At 50.3% G+C, this 19879-nt stretch overlaps 1 protein-coding gene across 7 annotated transcripts in view; it reads left to right on the top strand.

The window, feature by feature from the left end:
• PHACTR1 (phosphatase and actin regulator 1) overlaps positions 1–19879 on the top strand; it is a 567248-nt gene that overhangs the window by 517091 nt on the left and 30278 nt on the right. For all 7 annotated transcript variants that reach the window (XR_004343598.1, XM_030314831.2, XM_030314829.2 and 4 more), the window contains one exon: positions 3049–3205. Coding sequence is in view for 6 of the 7 variants with exons in the window: in XM_030314831.2 (XP_030170691.1) it covers positions 3049–3205 (157 nt within the window). In the remaining variant the exon portion in view is untranslated. The remainder of the gene's footprint in view (positions 1–3048; positions 3206–19879) is intronic.

Genomic DNA, 19879 nt, shown 5'->3' with positions numbered 1-19879 from the left:
GGGCGTCCACTGGCCCGGGGTCATAGGGCAGCTCAGTGAGGAAGATGAAAGGGTAAATGTCCCCCAGGGACCCTCATAGCTGCAAAACTTGCATCATCACGCTGCCCCTTTCTTATCTCCTAGGTGGCTTTTTCTTCTTCTGATTGCTTCCCTTGGGATCCGACCCCGTTTCTGGAAAAAAAAAAAAATGAGGGAGGGACCCTGAAACTCAGTTCCAGTCCACAAAGTACTCAGAAATACTAGCCACTGTGTATGCAACAAATTCATTTGTAAATGTACCTCAGTGTTCCAGAAGGCCTGAATTTAAATTTCTCATTTAAGGCCTTCACCTGCGCCAAAGACCCAAGGGAAGCAAGGGAAAAAAAAAAAGCAAAGCCCCGAAGCTGTCATTCTGGCCGTGAATAGTAAATTGTAGTTAAGTGAGTATGCACTGATTATTTGGTCAGCTTTTTTTTTTTTTTGTAAGTTTTTCATGTTTGTTTATTTTGAGACAGAAAGCAAGCAGGGGAGGGGACGAGAGAGAGGGAGAGCGAGAGAGAATCCCGAGCAGGCTCTGTGCTGCGAGCTCAGAGCCCGATGTGGGGCTGGATCTCAACAAACCGTGAGATCATGACCTGAGCCGATATCGAGTGTCAGGTGCTTGGGGTGCCCGGGTAGCTCAGTCGGTTAAGCGTCTGACTTCAGCTCAGGTCATGATCTCACGGTCCATGAGTTCGAGCCCCACGTCGGGCTCTTTGCTGACAGCTCGGAGCCTGGAGCCTGCTTTGGATTCTGTGTGTCCTTCTCTCTCAGCCCCTCCCCTGCTCATGCTCTGTCTCTCTCTGTCTCAAAGATAAATAAACATTAAAAATTTTTTAAAAAGAGAGAGTCAGGTGCTTAGCCAACCCAGCCACCCAGGCACCCCTATTTGGTCAACTTTTTAATGAAGTTCCATAATAGCAACCTTTTACTGAATATATACCGTGTGCCTGCCAGTATGCTAAAATCTTATTCTCTTATGTGCATCTTACGACACCCGGTGGCATGGGTACTGTGGTCCCATTTCACAGATAAGGAAGAATAAAGAGAGGAAAGGAACTGGCCCAGAGCCTCACATCTGTCTAAGAGGCAGTGCTAGGATGTGATGCCCTCTAGGTCTCATTCCCAGGCCCTTATTCTAAGTCCAATGGGGCTCAGTCGCTTGAGCAGTTGTCTTTGGCTCAGGTCATGATCTCACTGTTTTGAGTTCGAGCCCCACAATGGGCTCCGTGCTGATCGTGCACAACCCCCTTCGGTTCCTCTGTCCTCCTCTCTCTCTGCCCCTTCCCCGCTCATGCTCTCTCTCTCTCAAAAATAAATAAATAAATAAATAAATAAATAAATAAATAAAATAAAATAAAATAAAATAAAATAAAATAAAATAAAATAAAAAAAATAAAATAATAAATACCAGGGCACCTAGGTGGCTCAGTTAGTTGAGCATCTGACTCTGGCTCAGGTCATGATCTCGCCGTTGGTGTGTTCGAGCCCCGTGTTGGGCTCAGTGCTGACTGCTCAGAGCCTGGAGCCTGTTTCAGATTCTGTGTCTCCCTCTCTCTTTCTGCCCCTCCCCTACTCATGCTTTGTCTCTCTCTGTCTCTCAAAAATGAAGAAATGGTAAAATTCTTTTTTTTTGAATGTTTATTTTGAGGGAGAGAGAGAGACAGAGTGTGAGCAGGGGAGGGTCAGAGAGAGAGAGAAACAGAGAAACTGAAGCGGGCTCTGGGCTCTGAGCTGTCAGTACTGAGCCCAACGTGGGGCTCAAACTCACGAACATGAGATCATGAGCCAGAGTCAGATGCTCAACCGACTGAGCTACCCAGATGCCCCTAAAAATGAATAAATGTTAAAAAAAAAAAAAAGACCAGTGGAGGAAGAAAGACCAGCACTATTAAATAAAATCTAAAGGAACCCTCCCCCAAACATGGAACTTCCCAGCCTCTCGCTGTTGCTTTACACGCACCAGGCTTCAGACAGCTAGCTGAACTGGAGAGCTGAGAAGAGGCCTGGTGAGCAAGCAATGAGGTAGTGGAAATAACATCGAAGAGAGAGAACCACAGACGGGTCACCAAAGCCCAGGGGACCCCTGAGTGGGAGTGGCTCCCAGCCTCTACTCACCGTTTCCTGCCTGGAGAATTGAACGATTTATACCACGGGTTCTCAGCTTCGGCACCACTGACATTGGACCAGATCATTCTTCACTGGGGGGGGGGGGGGGGGGGGGGGGGTTACCTACCCTGTGCATCGTAGCATGTTCAGCAGCACCCCGGGCCTCTGCCCGCTAGATGCCAGGAGCACCCTCCCGCCCCCCCCCCAAGACCCCAGTTTTGACAACTGGAAAATATCTCTAGACTTTGCCAAGTCTGTCCCTGGCGGGGGTAGGGAGATGCAAAATCGCCCTTGGTTGAGAACCATAGATGCATTCCAGGCATAAGGAAGCCCCCTCCTCTGCAATCCCAGAATGTTCCCTGTTGGAATGATCTTGCCTCCACTCTCGCCCCAAACTCCACCAACTTTGCCCAACTATACTTTCCTTCACACACCCCGGGGTCCCCTCCAGCTGTCTCCTGCGATTACCTGACTTCTCTGTCATCTCGGAGGCTTCCCCCCTGCAAAGGGCCGCCAGCCACTGCTGGCCCCAAGTGGCCTCTGTCCCCTCTTCTCCTCTGCTGTCGGCCCCTTCTCCTCTTCGAAGCTCCCACAGCTCCTCAGGGCCTCTGACCACTCTGTCTTGCATTCTGTTGCCCTCCCCAGGCCCCGCCAGCCCTCCTTTGTGATGCTGCCTGCCTGCTGGGGGTTCCTGGGGGAGCTGGGACCCTCACCTGCAAGGCACCTGGAACCTGCTGCTTTCGGGAACTCTATCAATGAGCGCTTTGAATGAGGCCTTAGCCACTCCCGGGTGGTAAACCCATTATGCCGGGTGTTAAACCCATTATGTTGGCCTTCCTGCCTTTAACCTTGAGGCCCAGCCTCGCCAGGAGGACAGGCAGGTTTGCATCAGCATTAATGACTCGCTTCTGCCTCCTGCAGCCTCCCTGGCCATGAAGGTGTGCAGGAAGGACTCCTTAGCCATCAAACTCAGCAACAGGCCCTCCAAGCGGGAGCTGGAAGAGAAGAACATCCTCCCCAGGCAGACGGATGAAGAGAGACTGGAGCTGAGGCAGCAGATCGGCAGCAAGCTCACGAGGTAGGTCAGCCCGCCAGCCGTCAGCTCCGCGGACTTGAGTAGAATCCAGTTTCCATCCCCAGGTCAGGCCCGGGCGCCCCTTGAACAGCTGCCGGCCGGAAAGGTCCGCGGAAAGCTTTCCACTTTTCCAGGGTTGCTTTTATAGTCCCTTCCCCTTCAAGACTCAACCAGGTCTTGGGAATTTGGCTTGAAGAAAGGTTCATGGAGAAGCACCACCATCCAATAAGACGGGACCGCCTGCATCCATAGGGGTTGTGGCTTGGCGAGGCCCAAAGCAGTCAGATAAATACATTTTCTGCTACGCTGTGCAACTAGAGGGGACCACAGGTTAATCGGGCCTCGTTGCTGACCTGAGCGGTGGCTCGTATTTGCAGCTATTACAGACATAGGTGTAGCAAGCATGTTACAATCGTGTGTTAAACACCCGTGCGTGTGTTTATAACCTAGGGCACGTTGATGTATCAGCTAACGCTAGCAGAGCGTGTATTATGTGCCTGGCATTTCTCCTACACATTTTGCACGTATTGAGTCACTTAGTCCTTGAGCCTCGCTACGAAATGGGCATCTGTGTGCCCATTTTACAGAGGAGTACACCAGGGGTGGAGAACTGTAGTTACCTGCGCGGTGCTGCACAGAATGGCTCCAGAGCGCCCCCTCTTGGCCACGTGCGTGACACCGCCTCTCTGTTCTAGGAGCTGGCACACGGAGCCCCTTCCCTTGTAGGAGGCGCTGTGCCCAGGGTTTGGGCTGTGCTCTGCCTCTTGGCACAAGTCGCCTTGAGTGAGTCACTTTTCCTCTCCGCCTGTGTTTCTGCAGTGGTAAAATGGGAGTTGCAAGAATTCAGAAGCATAAGGAAAGCCTTCAGGCCCATCCCTGGCCCACAGTACACACTCAGTCATCTGTTATTATTTCGTTTTCTCCTCCCATCAAGTCCGGCAGGTAGCTTTCGTGGTCTCCTCAAGGACAAGTGAGGAAAGTGGTGTATAAAGAGCTAACAGAGGCATAGCCGTCACCCAGCGGCGTGCTGGTATTCTCCCCTCCCAGCGGATTTAGTTCTTTACTTCCGGGGCAGCTCCTGTCTCGTGGTCAACTTGGTTTCGGTCTGGAGGGTGCTGTTTCCCTGGTGCAGGGCTGTGTAACTTGTCGGACGCTGATCGACGATATGGTCTCCCTTCTGCCGCCTTTAGAGTCCTAGGATGCAAATCGGTCACCACCTGCCTCTCGCACACGCTCATCGAATGCGGTAACCCGTTCGGAGTTTAGTGATCTGCATCTCTCTGAAAACTGTGGTGACGGCTCCTTCCAGCACCCCGGAGAGCCTGTCCCATCGTTGGCTCGTTAAACGTTGTTCCTTTCCTGGAACAGACATTTCTGTCCACGCAGCGCTCACCCCTTGTCCTCATTGTCCTCCTTCAGCGACTGCTCAGAGCCTCCTCCCTATTATCATCCCTCCTGGAGACTGCGCCACTCCCAGGGTATAACCAGCTTCTCTTTCTGGGGGTGGGATGGGTGGCTATAGGTGTGGGCTGTTTCCTGAGCCGGCTTGTTCCGTTTTGCACCTAATACAGATAGGGCCTGCCCTTAGTGGGACTCGGGGAAGAAAGAAAGAGCCATTTCTTGAGCCCAGCCCATCTTCTCGAAGGGCAGCTCCCTCATGCCAAGGGTCAGCACCCTTTATTGTGTTTGTTCTCCTCACTTCCCACTTCCCCGGCTTTGCTGCTGAACAAGCAGAGCCCAGGCATGTGAGGGGGGAAATGGGGGAGTTCTCTGGGGGACATGATGTCAGGGAGAAGCCAGGACATCTGGCCGCCCAGGGTGGCATCTTCACTGGGGAAAGAGAGACAGGTCGGGGGGGGGGGGGGGCGCGGTGTAAAAAGCAGATGTACGGCTGGCTTCTCTGCTTACCCATTGTAGAGGTGTTCCACCCGGAGGTAAGCGACGAAGTGAAACAGGAAATTGCTGTCCCAGAACATACTCCCCAAAAGGGAGACAGCCCCCAGCTTCTCCTGCCTGAACCCAAGTTCCCATCTGGCCGCCATGACCGGCCGGCAGATGGGAAGAGACCCAGACCATGCACGTGCCGGAAAAAGTCCTCCTTGAACATCAACCCTTGAACATCAAGTTCAAGTTATCCTTGAACATCACCCCTTCCCAACCCTTCCTCTTCTAACAACACTTAGCTACTGCCTGGAATTCCTAAAATCCACTGAAGGTTACCATTCGCCAGCCTCTTTCACCCTGATGGTGGCCCGGGGAGAAAGAGGGGGGTAGGAAGGGCAGCATTGGGCATATTTGAGGTGTTGAGCTGGCCGGCATCCTTGCTCCGAGTTCACCCCGTCTTGGCTCCCTCTTCCAGCTAGGGAGTTTATTTCCTGGCAGTAAGACCCCGGGCATCTCTAGATGTAGAAAGTGGATCTTAAAGAGAGAGGCTTGTCAGAAGTGTTGAGCGGGCTGACTGAGTACTATGGTCTCCAGCGGCCAGGCCAGTCTGCATCTCAAGCCCACTTCAACATAGTGCGGCCACTGATTCACACCCAAGGAGTTTTCGAGACCGTTCCCTTTAGAATGAGAACCCAGCTCTGTGCTCACAGCCACTCATTTATCCTGGAGCCAGGGCCGAATGGAAGGGACTTTCTGAGAACCAGAAGGTGACGGTGGTGGAGAGAACTAGTTGTAGGACAGGAACCTTGGGTTCTAGCTCTGGTTTCTGCAGTTTCCTAAGCAGGCACCTGCCTTCCCTGGGCCCTCACTCCCTAACCCGAGGGGATCAGATTAGGTCATCTGATCACCTTCCGCCATTTGTGAGCTTAATTATCGAAAAAGTCGCTAAAAGAATGTTAGGAATCTGCATTGAGTTTGCTGCGGGGCTGTGGCATTCTTTGGCTGCTGGAGGTGGCACAGAAGGGCTAGAAATCTTACCTGCTTTGAAAAACACGAGGCCAAGTCTGTTGTGCTTACGGAGTGACAAGCAAGATACAAAACCTAATGTTAGCCTGGCAGTGTTAATAGCATAAAACAAACAAACAAACAAAGCAGCATTCCAAGAATGCTCCCAGCTTGGGGGTGGGAAGCAGAAACACCACATAAAACGATGTCAAGCATAAGGCAGAGAATGCAAAAACATTGTCCTTTCAAAAATATGTTCTCATGGATGCCATTGGGCACACTCTCCAGAACCCCAATCAGGGAGCCATCTGGGTGTCTTGACAGTCGGTTGCCATTTGAGAAATGTGGACTGCCCTTGAGACATGAACATGGTCCGCCGGATGCACATTTGCTCTGCGCCTTCTGTATACAGACTCAGGATGGGTGCAGAGAACCAAGGGGCGAGCAAGCCCATCTACTTGGGTGTCGGGGGGACACAAGTAGCAGGACTTCTATTTAAATGTATTGTGTATCATTCTTGCTTGTGTGTGTGTGTGTGTGTGTGTGTGTGTGTGTGGTATATGAGTGCACTTGTGTGTGGCTAAAAGAAATGGCATATGTGGGGGTGCATGCCTAGATTTTATTGATGGAGTTTTTTTTATAGTTTTTTATGTTTATTTATTTTGAGAGAGATGGAAAATATGAGCAGGAAAGGGGCAGAGAGAGAGAGACACAGAGACAGAGAGGGAATCCTAAGCAGGCTCTGTGCAGAGCCCGACATGGAGCTCGAACTCACAAAACTGAGATCATGACATGAGTTGAAATCAAGAGTTGGATGCTTAACCAACTGATAGAGCCACCCACGCGCCCCTATTGATGGAGTTTTCAAAACGCATAGAGTCCCCAGGTCAAAGGGCCCTTCTCAGGGCTATGTGAGGAAGACTTTTCATCTCCTGTGACCTCTGGTCCATGGAAACGTAGAACCTCAGGGTAGTCCCTCAGCCCACTGGAGCCCCGCCCAAATGCAAGACCGCTCTGCTCTCTGTCTGGGTCTCTTCTCAGGAGCCCTCCGGGCTGGACCGTAGGAGGTGCTCAGCCCAAGTGTGTGCTCTTAGCTGTCGGATCCTCTCCTAGTTCTTTTCCTTTACCAAGCTGGTTATCCTCCCGCGAGAAATACTCAGTCCACAGGATTCCATTTTATTTGCCACCGATTTACCACCCACCCCCCCCAAAATCACAGAAGAAATGAGGGAGCCATGGCTCTCAGTGTCCGTAGCTCAAGTGGCCTCCTAATCAGCCAGGGATGTGACTTCTGTTCCTTCTCTGCTCTCCAGCCAGGGGTGTCGACCGGGCCAGGAAGTGAGACTCCCCTGCAGGGCACAGAGCCCCTGGGAAGGGGGCTTTCAGAGACTGCACAGAAGCCTGACGCCTAAAAACATCGTGCTGTTGTCTCTGAACTATCCTTTAGAAAGCAAATTGTTCTGTAAGTCACCAGGACTGCTTGTTTTAAAAGGAAGGAACTAAGACTCTGGAACATGGCTCGTTCATGATCACTCAGCAGCCAGTGGACTTAGACCTTCTCTCAGGGAGCTGCCGGCTCTCCAGACCTAGCGGGCTCGGTCCTCTCCCACCGAGACCCTCTCCGCCGTCCGCTCGAGTGCCCTCTGGAACGTTTAGATGAGACAGAGGGAGGAGAGAAGCCTGGGAAGAAAAATCAAACGGAAGGCGCCTGGGCAGTGGATGTAGGAGCGCGTAATCTAATGCACGCTCAGGAGTAAGTGGGGATTGAGGCGGTCTGCTTCCCTCACACACTTGCCCCCCGAAAATACCTCTCCTCCCTTGAAATATCAGCCTCCCGCTCGGGTGATGTGCCTTCACCTTTTTTGCAGCCACGGTTGACCAGAATCTCTCAGCACCGGCCTGAGCGGGTGCGCACCCAGCCCCCACTTGTCTTTGGAAACATCTCCGTGGGGAAGCTCTTGAAAGCCACGCTTGGTTTGGGGAAGGATGTTCCTCTTTGGGATGTCCTTTTTCTGGACCAGACGTGTCCAGAGGTTCAGGCCGTTTCCCTATGATTCCACCTGAGGATCAAAGGAAGAGACTTAAGCTTCTCAAAGTGTTCTTTGCTGTAGATGCATCACCCTGATTGACCTGTGTGTTTATCTCATCTCCCTGGGAGTACAGCTCTGTGTCAAAATTTCCCCTTTTTTTTTTTTTTCAACGTTTATTTATTTTTGGGACAGAGAGAGACAGAGCATGAACGGGGGAGGGGCAGAGAGAGAGGGAGACACAGAATCGGAAACAGGCTCCAGGCTCTAAGCCATCAGCCCAGAGCCCGACGCGGGGCTCGAACTCCCGGACCGCGAGATCGTGACCTGGCTGAAGTCGGACGCTTAACCGAGTGCGCCACCCAGGCGCCCCAAAATTTCCCCTTTTTATAAGGAGACCAGTCATATTGGTTGGGGCCCAACCATCATGGCCTTGTTTTAACTTGGTTATCCCTGTGAAGAGCCTGTCCCTAAATAAGGTCTTATTCTGCGGTACTGGGTTACGACTCCAACCTACAGATTTGGGGGAGATACGATTCAACCCATAACGTTTGGGGAGGTATAAAGTGGGTCTAGCTAGGAAAGGGGCCCCAACCGCAAATGCATGTGGGGGCAGCCGGAGAGTGAACATACGTGAAGCAGACAGCTCTGAGATTGTTAACAGAGAGTGTTGGGCACAGAGGCACTGGCACGGGACACCTGGGTGGCTCGGTCAGTTACGCATCTGACTTCGGCTCAGGTCGCGATCTCGCTGTTCGTTGAGTTCAAGCCCCACGTCGGGCTCTGTGCTGACAGCTCAGAGCCTAGGACCTGCTTCGGATTCTGCGTCTCCTCCTTTCTCTGCCCTTCCCCTACTTGCTTGCGCTCGCTCACTCGCTGTCTTTCAAACATAAATAAACATTAAAAAAAATTTTTTAATAAATAAAGGGACTGGCACCATTCACCTTTAGCCCCTGTTGTTTTGCAGAAATGAAGGACTAGTTTGTCATATCCTCTGAAAACAAAATCCGGATTTGTTTAAATGACAGTTCCAAATTTTTAAAACTTGGCACAGAGCAAGGAGAATACATTTATGGACCAAATCCAACCCTGGGAAGCGCATCTCTGCCTGGGTCCCTGGTGTTGACCTCTGACCTGGAAGACGTACTTTTTCGTCCGTGTGACACAATCCTACCTTCTGTGGGGAAGTGCGCTGCGCATTTTGCTGAGATTTTGAGATGGGAATATTCTGTGCGTCATGTGCGTAAATGTGAGAGCGTTGTATGTGTGTATCGGCAGCAATTGGGAATTAACATCTTGTAGAGTCCAAATTCATTTGAATGTAGGTATTTTTGTGGATGGATCCTTAAAGCAGTCCACCACGTTCCTAGAGAGAGCTCGTGATCCAGCGTTCTCTGTCTTGGGAGTTTAGTCAGATGACTCCTGAAGAATACGTTAATTTGGATTTTTTTCCTCAATGCCCATGAGTCTGGGAGTCAGAAGGATTTCAGAAGCACCTGCTGCTTGTTGATCGTTCGAACGTACACCTAAGGTATGAAAACCAGCACTAAGCTCCAGGTCCGGATCAGAGGTAGAACCCTCCTTTGAGAAGTACAAAAATTCTCCTCTCCTCCTCGCTGGGTACGGTCCCCGTCACTTAGCGAGTCGCTATCGTTATTCTGGCGGAGGGTGGTGAACGAGATGGGGCCAGTGGGAAAATCTCCCTGGAACTTACTATGTTATTGCCTCGTATTTAGAATGTAATAACGTGGTAGAGAGAAAGAGTGTGCTAAATCCGTGTGTTCCGCTGCCAGGTCGCTCACAACTAGAGTCCCCACGAGCAGAACACAAAGTGATACGTGCAGAGGATTAGGTCCTGCGTTAAATCAGAGTGCAGCGTTCAAGGGAGAAAATTGAAATCCATTTCTTATGCTCGTGGCACAGACAATAAAAGACAGTCATTCTGACTTGTAACTGTAGCTTGCTCACTGCTTGTGGTTTGGGAAAATGCCGCCATCAGTCAGCCACACCAGACTCTCATTCTGAGGTGGCAAACAGCATTCCCCACACCCCCCAAATCTAAGGACCGATGCAAAGCGTGAGCTGGCATCTCCCCAGGCTAGGTAATTTCTTTGTTTAATTTTTTTTATTGTTTATTTTATTTTTGAGACAGAGAGAGACAGAGCCATGAGCAGGGGAGGGGCAAAGAGAGAGAGAGGGAGACACAGAGTCCGAAGCAGGCTCCAGGCTCCGAGCTGTCGGCACAGAGCCCGACACGGGGCTCGAACTCACAAACTGCGAGATCATGACCTGAGCCCGAGTCGGACGCTCAACCGACTGAGCCACCCAGGCGCCCCTCCCCAGGCTAAGGTAATTTCTGCTGCTGCATAAGCACGTCCTAAAAATAGGGATAAGACTCGAAGGCTCTATGAGTTCAGTTCAACTTTGGCTGAGTGCGCCCGGACACGAGTCACCGCGAGCCCCCACTCCAATGAGGAAGGAGGAAAGTAGACCCGGGTGCACTTTGGGAGGGGTGCCTTGTAGACCCCGCCTTGCAGGCCAGGCGGCTCCATCATGGTCATCCCCGGCATCTTGACCGTGGCAGTGGTGGTGGTGGCCGTGGCACGGAGCCCAGCCCGGGGGGGACCAGGGGGGGACCCGGGGAAGAAGGGAAAGCGGGTCATGGCATCCGCCTCCCCCCTCCAGCTGTTAAGAAATGCAGTGAAGACAGAGTTCTTGACGTCTTGTTACCAAGACGGGCTTTCTGAGCCCTGACAGCGTGCGTGTGTGTGTGTGTGTGTGTGTGTCCAGGGTGGGGGGAAGGGCAGGATTGCACTTTGCAAGCCTTATGGGGGATGTCAAGGAACAAAGCCACATCTTGTCAGGCACTTCCAGGGCTCTGTGCTTGTGACTCGCAGCTGCCCCGGCTGTCTGTTTTTCCATCGTACAGGAAGGGGTGGCGGGCAAAAGGGCTGCTTTCTACTCAGCGAAAACAGAATCCGTCTATGTTTAAAACTTGCCAAGGTTAAAAAAAAAAAAAAAAGTGGCCATCACTGGGGGGGGACAGGGAGTCTCATTTTGTTTTCTGCTTCATAGCCTTTCTGAACAGCGGATTCTTCATGCCAGCAGCATGTCAAATCTGGGGCGCTGCGGCGGGGAGGGTGCAACTCTGTGTTCTGCTACAGACGAAGCAGAGAATGGGGGCATCTTCCAGGCTGCTGTATGGCCACATTTTAAGTTGTTAACGGCCCTTTTAGTTCTCCGGTGATTTGTGTCCGGGTCGTTATTGGGGTACTCTGCAATGATCATGCTTGTTTGTCGTTAATTTAGCGGACGGCAGAAAGGCCCTTTCTGTCTCTTGGAATATTTGGCTGGGTGAGAGAGGAATCAGCCTGTCTGCATTCAGAGGCAACCACTCAGGGTGATGGCCCCGGACATAACATTACATAAGACTCCAGAGGCCTCTCTGTTGATAACAAGCTTTCCCACTGGCATTTGAGCTGATAATTTTCATCTCAACCCTGCAAGATGGCCGTTGTTGGGATCGCTTCGTGTAGGTGAGGAAACCGAGCTGAGGATCGTAGAGGTGATAAACAGCAGAGAGAAAGACATCTTTCAAACCCCAGACTTTCCTATTTGAGGCAGACATGCTAAGAAAAATGTTTAGTCTGGTTTAGTTTTTGTGTTGGATGGAATTTCCATCCCAGGTACCCGGGGTTGGGCGGGAGTTGTGTGGGATGGTGGTGGAATTCTGGAACAGGGGCTCCGTCTTATGTGTGCAGATGTCCTCAAGGGAGAGAGAAGCTATGGAAGGAGGAAGGGATAGGAGATTTCCTTCCATCTTGGACTTCACTGGGCTTTTTATTGCATTTTAGGAACACTGCCCACAGAGGGTAGGAAGAGCTGAGGTTTGAGTCTAGAGACACTCCTGCCTGATAGAATGTGGGGAGCGAGGGGATCCACGCGCTGGTTCCCACAGTGTGGTCAGTGGCATTAGCGTATCCTGAGAACTTGCTGAAATGCATACTTTCAGGCCCCACCCAGACTCTGAATCAGAAATTCTGAGGATGGGACCTAGACATCTGCATTGTAACAAGCTGATTCTGACACACACTGATGTTTGGGAAGCAGTGGTCTGAGGAGAAAGAACAATCCAGGCCTATGAAGCTAGACCTTAGATTGAAAGTGCCATCCTCCATTTACTGGCTGGGTTCCCGTCCAGCCTCAGTGTCTACCTCTATAAAATGGACCTTCCACCCAAGGTCATCAAGAGCTCTAAATGAGTAATTCTTTCAATTGTCCCAGATAACGAACACTGGTTCCTTCCCTCTGTCTGTGAATTTGAGTGTTAATATTATGCCAGCCTCTCACTACTCAGAATAAGTCATGCTATTTGCCCTAACAGGCAAATCCTAAATCCCAGTGGCCTAAGGCAGTAAAGGTTTGCTTTTCACTGGAGTAAAGCCTTATGTGGATCAGATGGCCTCTCCATCATATAGCCGTCACATGCTTCTAGAACACATGACTCCAGCATCTCCATAGCCAGGGAAGAGGGAGTAGAGGAGATAATCCACATCGCTTCTGCTTAAAACCCACCAATGAGAACGAGGCTTATGACTCCAACCCAACTGCAGGAGAGGCTGGAGAAGGTGAAGAGCATTTGTAGTATTTGATGAGCGCAAAGTACCTTAACTACAACTCTAGCCAGCCAGCGTTTGTCATAGTCCTTCTTTCCTTAAGGGTTCCGGTCATGGTGCCAGTCATATAAAAGGGGCCATCGTATCTAAAACAGACTCGATTAAAAGACTTTTCAGAAACTGGGGGGTGGGAATATTACACAGTGGGAATAGTACACGGTCTTTAAAACAAGAAGGGAATTCTGCCATTTGCAACAGCATGGATGAACCCAGAAGACGTTATGTTAAGTGAAATAAGCCAGACATGGAAAGACAAATACTGCACAAACTCACTTGTATGGAGAGTCTTAAAAACCCAAAAAGATCAAACACAGACTTGACAGAGAGTAGAATGGTAATTACCAGAGGCTGGGGAGTTGTGGGGGGGGGGGGCGGGCAAAGGCAAGTCTGTGATCAAGCCGCACAGACTTTCAGTTCTAAGATGAATAAGTTCTGGAACAGGTAATGAACAGCATGGCAATGAGAGTTGATAGTAACACATAGTGGGGGCGCCTGGGTGGCTCGATCAGTTGAGCCTCCAATTCTTGATTTGGGCTCAGGTCATGTTCTCACGGTTCATGGGATCGAGCCCCACATTCAGCTACATGCTGACATCACGGAGCCTGCTTGGGATTCTCTCTACCTCTCTCTGCACCACCCCCCTCGCTCATGTGTGGGTGCATGCGTGCTCTCTCTCAAACAAACATTTAAAACAAATGGTAGGTAACACATCGTATACTGTAATTTCCCAAGAGAGTAGATCTGACGTGTCCTCACCACACATCAAAAAAAAAAAAAAAGGTACCTTATGACACGAGGTGATGGATGTGTTAATCTGAGAAGATCATTTCACATTTTAAGTATACCCAGTTTCCATCTGTCCCAAATGAAACATAAATAAAGGCCTTTCCACTGTTGGCCGAAGTATAGAAGGCAGCCAGTTGGCGGTTAGAAGGCAGAGAGCACAGTTTCTCCAAGGGGAGCAGACCACAAGAAGAGTCTTGGAGAGTGTGTGTTGGGGCCAGCGTCTCTGCGTGCTCGCGAAAGGCGTCAGTGGATGAATTGCTCCTGAGGTCCATTTGAGTAAAGCAACTCATAGCATTGAAAATCATCTCACTTAGAGAAAAAAGAGACCCCCCAAATAAACACTGCCTCCATCTAAAGAAGAAAAACAAAGCAAAAACTAGCTTAAGTACAAATGGATGGGTGTAAGGTGAACTTTCCAGGGCCACAAGTTACTAAGGGAGACCACGGACCCTCAGCTTCAACAAATTAATTCTATAGTAAACTATTAGTTAAGCATCCACTGTGTGCACAACACTGGGCTGAGCGTCATTAAAAAACGTAGCTGGAGGGGCGCCTGGGTGGCGCAGTCGGCTAAGCGTCCGACTTCAGCCAGGTCACGATCTCGCGGTCCGGGAGTTCGAGCCCCGCGTCGGGCTCTGGGCTGATGGCTCGGAGCCTGGAGCCTGTTTCCGATTCTGTGTCTCCCTCTCTCTCTGCCCCTCCCCCCGTTCATGCTCTGTCTCTCTCTGTCCCAAAAATAAATAAAAAACATTGAAAAAAAATTTAAAAAAAAACGTAGCTGGATAACCATCCCTCTCAAAGGATTAAGACGAGCTAGTCAAGGCATACTCGTTTTCGGGTTTACTCTGGGAAAAGATCAAAGTGGCAAGTTCTGTGGGGAAAGTGTGGATTCTTCTGGAGCGCGTGGTTTTATTGGCATGAATTTCTTAGACTATTTATCTTCCCATGTTTTCCCTTTATTCCCAAACGAATGGCGGGGGTCGATGGGGGGGGGGGGCGGGATGATTTAAATATTGAATAATCCAAACCTTTGATTCAGAGTCATTTTCTCTGAAACCAGCACATTAATGGGAACATCTTCAACTCGAGTTGTCATAGCACTTTTCCTGCGATACAGTCTTTTTCTCGCCACAATCTTTTGGTCCCCTTATAAACTAAAACAGATAAGGACGTGTCATTTCTATCACACTGTGATCCAGGAAAGGACTCTCGGAGCCATTTGTGAACTTGCCAGGAGGCAATAAATACACAGAGTTCAGTTATCTTGAGAAGCATTCAAAGTATCTTTCGATCTTTGGTTGAAAGATAATCTTGTTGCTTGGAATTCTACCTCAAAATGTGGTCTGGTGCTTTCAGAATGGCTTATTCGGATTTTCTTTTTTTTTCTTCTGCGATGGGCTTCGTGTCTGTATCTCGAGGAGAATTAGTATACCTGAAACTACTATCACACTGTGTGTTAACTTTGTAAATAAAAACTTACAAAATTGGGGCACCTGGGTGGCTCAGTCGGTTAAGCGTCCGACTTCGGCTCAGGTCATGATCTCGTGGTCCGTGGGTTCGAGCCCCACGTTGGGCTCTGTGCTGACAGCTCACAGCCTGGAGCCTGTTTCAGATTCTGTGTCTCCCTCTCTCTCTACCCCTTGCCTGCTCACACTCTGTCTCTCTTTCTTTTTCTCTCTCTCTCAAAAATAAATAAACATTTCAAAAAAAATGTTTTTAACTTAGAAAATTAATATCCCTCAAAAAAGGAAGAAATATATTCACGTCTCTCTGGAAGAAACAGGCCAGTTATTTGATTAAGAGCTTCACAAGCCATATTCTTAGTTATTTTTCTCAATTCATGTCTGAAAGAAAAACAGATTACTTAAAACAGAGGTTTTGAATTAAACCTTTGAGGAGCATTTTCAGTCATCAAAAGGCCCGTGAAGAAAGGGATTCTTGAATTCTCACAGAGGTGGGTTCTTCCATGGGCACCGTGCCCCCCTGGATCGTGCTTATTAGCTCATAGAACATTTCAGTCAAAGGCCCAAGCAAGAGATGATTCCCCATCTTAGCAGATGGGGATTCAACTATAAAGTTGAATCATAGCTCGGAAAGTCTCAATAACTTTGAAGACTGAGCAGCTACTTTGGAGGATCCTTTATCTGGTGCCTTAGTCTGGAGTTTGCCTGCTCTCGCTGTCATTCGGATGAGTGAAGCTCTAATCGTGTATTCTGACGATTTCTTTGTTCCTTGTTTTGATGGTGAAGTTGGCACTTCCGGTCTCTGGGATAATTTCCAGGGTAGTAAGGTGCCTTCTGCCTCGCCCACCAAAATCGGCTTCGGGTTGCGTTACAGGTGATTTTTCTGCAGCTCCCTTGGAGAGCTTGCACACCGTCCTGAATACTTAAATTGCAGAGTTGGATTACACTTGAGAAATGTGCACTACAGTTCTTTTTCCCGTCTGCCCACACATCTTCGCTTAGTGGCGAAATACCGCGGATCGCGTGCAAAATGCTAATGAGAGCACTTCATTTTATTTACTTTCATTACATTCATTTTACTCTTGGTTACAACGCAAAGATTTTTGTAATAGCCTCGAAATCTGCATAGATGCTCTCACTAAATAGAATATAAACGGGAAAAATCATCCAAAGATACAAACCCTGGAGAATCGCTTTTCCCTCTGATTCTGAAGGCAATTCCTTTGAAATATAAGTGAATGCGCTTCTATTTTAGGAAGTGTGATCATGAAAATTTTATGTTCTTTGCCCGTTGAATCGTGAAAACAATAGTTCTTCAAAACGGGAAGCCTTGTTAGTTCCTTTGGAAAAAAAGTAGAAAGGCAGATGAATAGTGCATGCTCCCAGGTAATCCGTCTGTTGAAAAGAGTTTTTGCTACCTTAAATCCAGCCCTCCTTTTGGCTTCTAGGATTTTCCTTGTGTTGTTCATCTTTATACTGTAACTTACCAAGCTCTTTTTCTTTTTTTTTTTTAATACTTTTTAAAGTTTATTTATTTTTAAGAGACAGCACAAGCAGGGGAGGGGCAGAGAGAGAGAGAGACACAGAATGTGAAGCAGGCTCTGAGCCGTCAGCACGGAGCCCGACGTGGGGCTCGAACCCACGAACTGCGAGATCATGACCTGAGCCGAAGTCGGACGCTCAACTAACTGAGTCACCCAGGCGCCCGCACCAAGCTCTTCCTAAAAGACGCTAAGGTAGGAGCGCCTGGGTGGCTCAGTCGGTTGAGCATCCAACTCTCGGTCTCCGCTGGGGTCGTCACCTCACGGTTCATGAGGTCGAGCTCCATGTCGGGCTCTGTGCGGACAACACGGAGCCTGCTTGGGATTCTCTCTCCCTCCTCCTCTCTCTGCCCCTGCCCCTGCCCCCCTCGTGCTTGCTCACTCCGTCTCTCTCTCAAAATAAATAAAATATTAAAAAATGAAAAGATGCTGAGGGTAGTTGATTGTGTCTCCCCGTGAGTTACTGATGACCCTGTACCAGGGCTGCCCTCCTGAACCTGACCGAACCAGGGAATCTGCTGTCTGTATGTCCATCCCAAGAAGCCCGGCCCATGTCCCATGCAGGGACACCCTCCTTGTGTGACCTGGCACCCCCTTTGTACTCGTGGGGGCTAAGTGGACGGCTTCTGCCTGGAGCCTGCCGTGTGGGTCCGGCACATCCCTGGAGAACCTCCCCTCCCGACCCCGGGCCCCCCCCCCCCCCCGTGTCTCAGTTCTCTGTCACGGCGCCCTCTTTCCTCACAGTCCTTGACGAGCAGAGTCCTTTGGGATTTCACAGACCGTGAGATCTGATTCTCACCCCACTGTCAACAAGCAGGGCAACAAGGACATGCTCAGTCGTTTTCCGTGAAGGAACCGTAACTCCACGTGGCTTCGTCCAGACACAAATGAAATAAGCCCGTTGTTTTTCTTTTCTTTTTGAAAGCCTATGTGCGGTCTCCAGTTCGGGCGCCTTGAGAAATTAGCAACAAAAAAAAAAAACGGTCACAAGTTTGCACCGTGTGTCACCTGGTCTCTGGTTCATAATTTATTCGTAATAGAATGCTGAGGTATGTATAAAACTGTGTCGGTCATTTTCTTAAACATTCATCGTTCCCATAAAAGATTTCAAACAGCCCGTTTGGTCTGGCAATGGGCTGGATCCAAGAGGACATTCTGATCTCCCTTATGTACATCACAGTTGTCCTCCCGTTGAGTTGATAACAGAGCCCTAAGGTCAGGGACCCCGTGAGAAGGAAGAAATCATCCTCATAAGGCCAAGGAAGGTGGGGCAAAAACTCTTATTGAGGGAAGGGTGCCGTAAGTGGGGGAGCTCACAGCTCAGCCGCACGGCTACCGCTCTCCTCCAACTGTGGAGCCATCGAGACTGAACCCCCGTGTGGGCCAACGCATGAGAAAGGGACAGGAGCCCGGAAGCCCAGAGGGAGGAGGATAAGAGCATAGCATGGGGACAGTTGGCATAAAAAAACACTGCAGGGGAGGTGATGCCTGGGAGACAGGACGTCTGCCAGATATTTGATCTGTGATGGCCGTGATGAGGAGGAGGAGAGCATTGTTGTGTTCAGGTTCGCGGTCTCGTGTGTCGGGGACCCGGCATATTGCCTCTTCTTACGTGAGTAAGAACCACACAGCACGTGACTAGAGAAGAACCCTTCCATTTTGCATTGAGGAACCAAAACCATTCGCGTTGTGTGTGCTGTGACACGTCTTGGGGTTCCACTGCGCTGGGCACGGTTTTCAGGAGCGGGTGACACCCTGTGGCAGGGGCCGCGAGCTAGAGCGTGAGGGCCACATCCGGCCTGTTGGGACATCCCACTTGGATGGAACTCAATGGCTTTTCCCTGGTATAGTGACAGAGTAGAGTGGTAGTGACAGAGATCACATGGCCCACCAACCTTGAAGTATTTACTGTCTGGCCCTCCGAAGAAGAAAGAAATGACACATTAAAGGATCTAGACGGAGGACATTTGGAGAAGGTGGCCTTGCCTCCTGCAGATTGACATTTACGAAGTGCATCAGCTTAAAATCTCCCCGTTAACGTGGAGAAACTTTATCTTCACGCAGAGAGGGTTCTGTTCCCTGTACTAGTTTCTCTAATCAGAATGATTCCATTTGCTTTTGCTTACTTAGCCCAAATCTGAAGCCCCGTATTGCTTCACAGATTATACTAGGGATATAGTGCATTGTTTTTAAATTTGCTTTATTACCTGAGCAACTAGAAAAGCTGCTTCAAGGGCAACCGGGAGCCCTTGGCCAGCAGAGGAGGGATGGGCTGTACAGACAGATGAGAGAGGGAATCTGTGTAGCAGAAGATGTGTGTTGTCCTCAAGAAAGGAGGGGACACATGCCATGCCCAGCAGGCCCAGCTGGGAAGGGAGTTTCAGCAGGAGTGATACGAGGGTCGTGTTGTTTTTGCTGTGGGAGCTGGATTCCGGCCCCAGGAAGAGGTACGAACGTGCCAGGAGGAGGGACACGGGGAGGAGACGTCCAGTACTGGCACCTGGTTCCTTGAGCGCCAACCTCGGGACGGGAGATCCAGGGGACACCTAGACCCAGCCTCGCACAGACGGGAAGACAGGTTATGATGGAGGTTCCAGCAAGCCTCGGAACCACAGACACGTGGGATGTGTGTAAAACTGAGGTGACCGGGGGCGCCTGGGTGGCTCGGCTGGTTAAGCAACCGACTCTCGGTTTCGGCTCAAGTCGTGATCTCACGGTTGGTGAGTTCAAGCCCTGCGTCAGGCTCTGCACTGAGCCTGCTTGGGATTCTCTCCCTCCCTCTCTCTCCCTTCACCCCTCCCCCACTGGCCCGTGTGCACGCTTTCTCTCGCTCTCAAATAAACTTTTGAAGAATTTAAAAAATAAGATTGAGGTGACCAGAGCCCGACAGAACCTCTGTAGGACACTTACTGTGTGACGAAAATGTGTACTTTACACACGCACGCCCCCCCCCCACGTGTGCCCATGTCGGGAGAGCCCGTGTTCTGACTGGGGACGTGGGGTGCTGAGAAGGACCTAGTGCTCTGCTGTGGTTGACGGTCCCCCATCCCTCCCCCCACCACCTGTGAAGGCCCAGAAGGAGGCCTTCCGGGGCTCTGAGAGGCCGAGCGTCCCCCCGTGGGTGGGATCCTGCTTTCAGGCAAGGCTCAGCTTCACGGTGTTCCCCGGTGAGAGACGTGGTGGTCGGGGTGCTCTCCCGGAGGAGGAGACCGCTCCTGAACGAGGGAATGTTCCACAGTGAGCCATTTCCCTCAGGACGGAGGGGGCCCTCTGACACCTCGGGAGCTGGTTCTGC

The sequence above is a fragment of the Lynx canadensis genome, chromosome B2, assembly GCF_007474595.2.
Source record: "Lynx canadensis isolate LIC74 chromosome B2, mLynCan4.pri.v2, whole genome shotgun sequence".
In the NCBI taxonomy this organism is placed as follows: Eukaryota; Metazoa; Chordata; class Mammalia; order Carnivora; family Felidae; genus Lynx; species Lynx canadensis.
The sequence above is the reverse complement of the archived record's forward strand: the minus strand, read 5'-3'. Positions and strand labels throughout refer to the sequence as shown.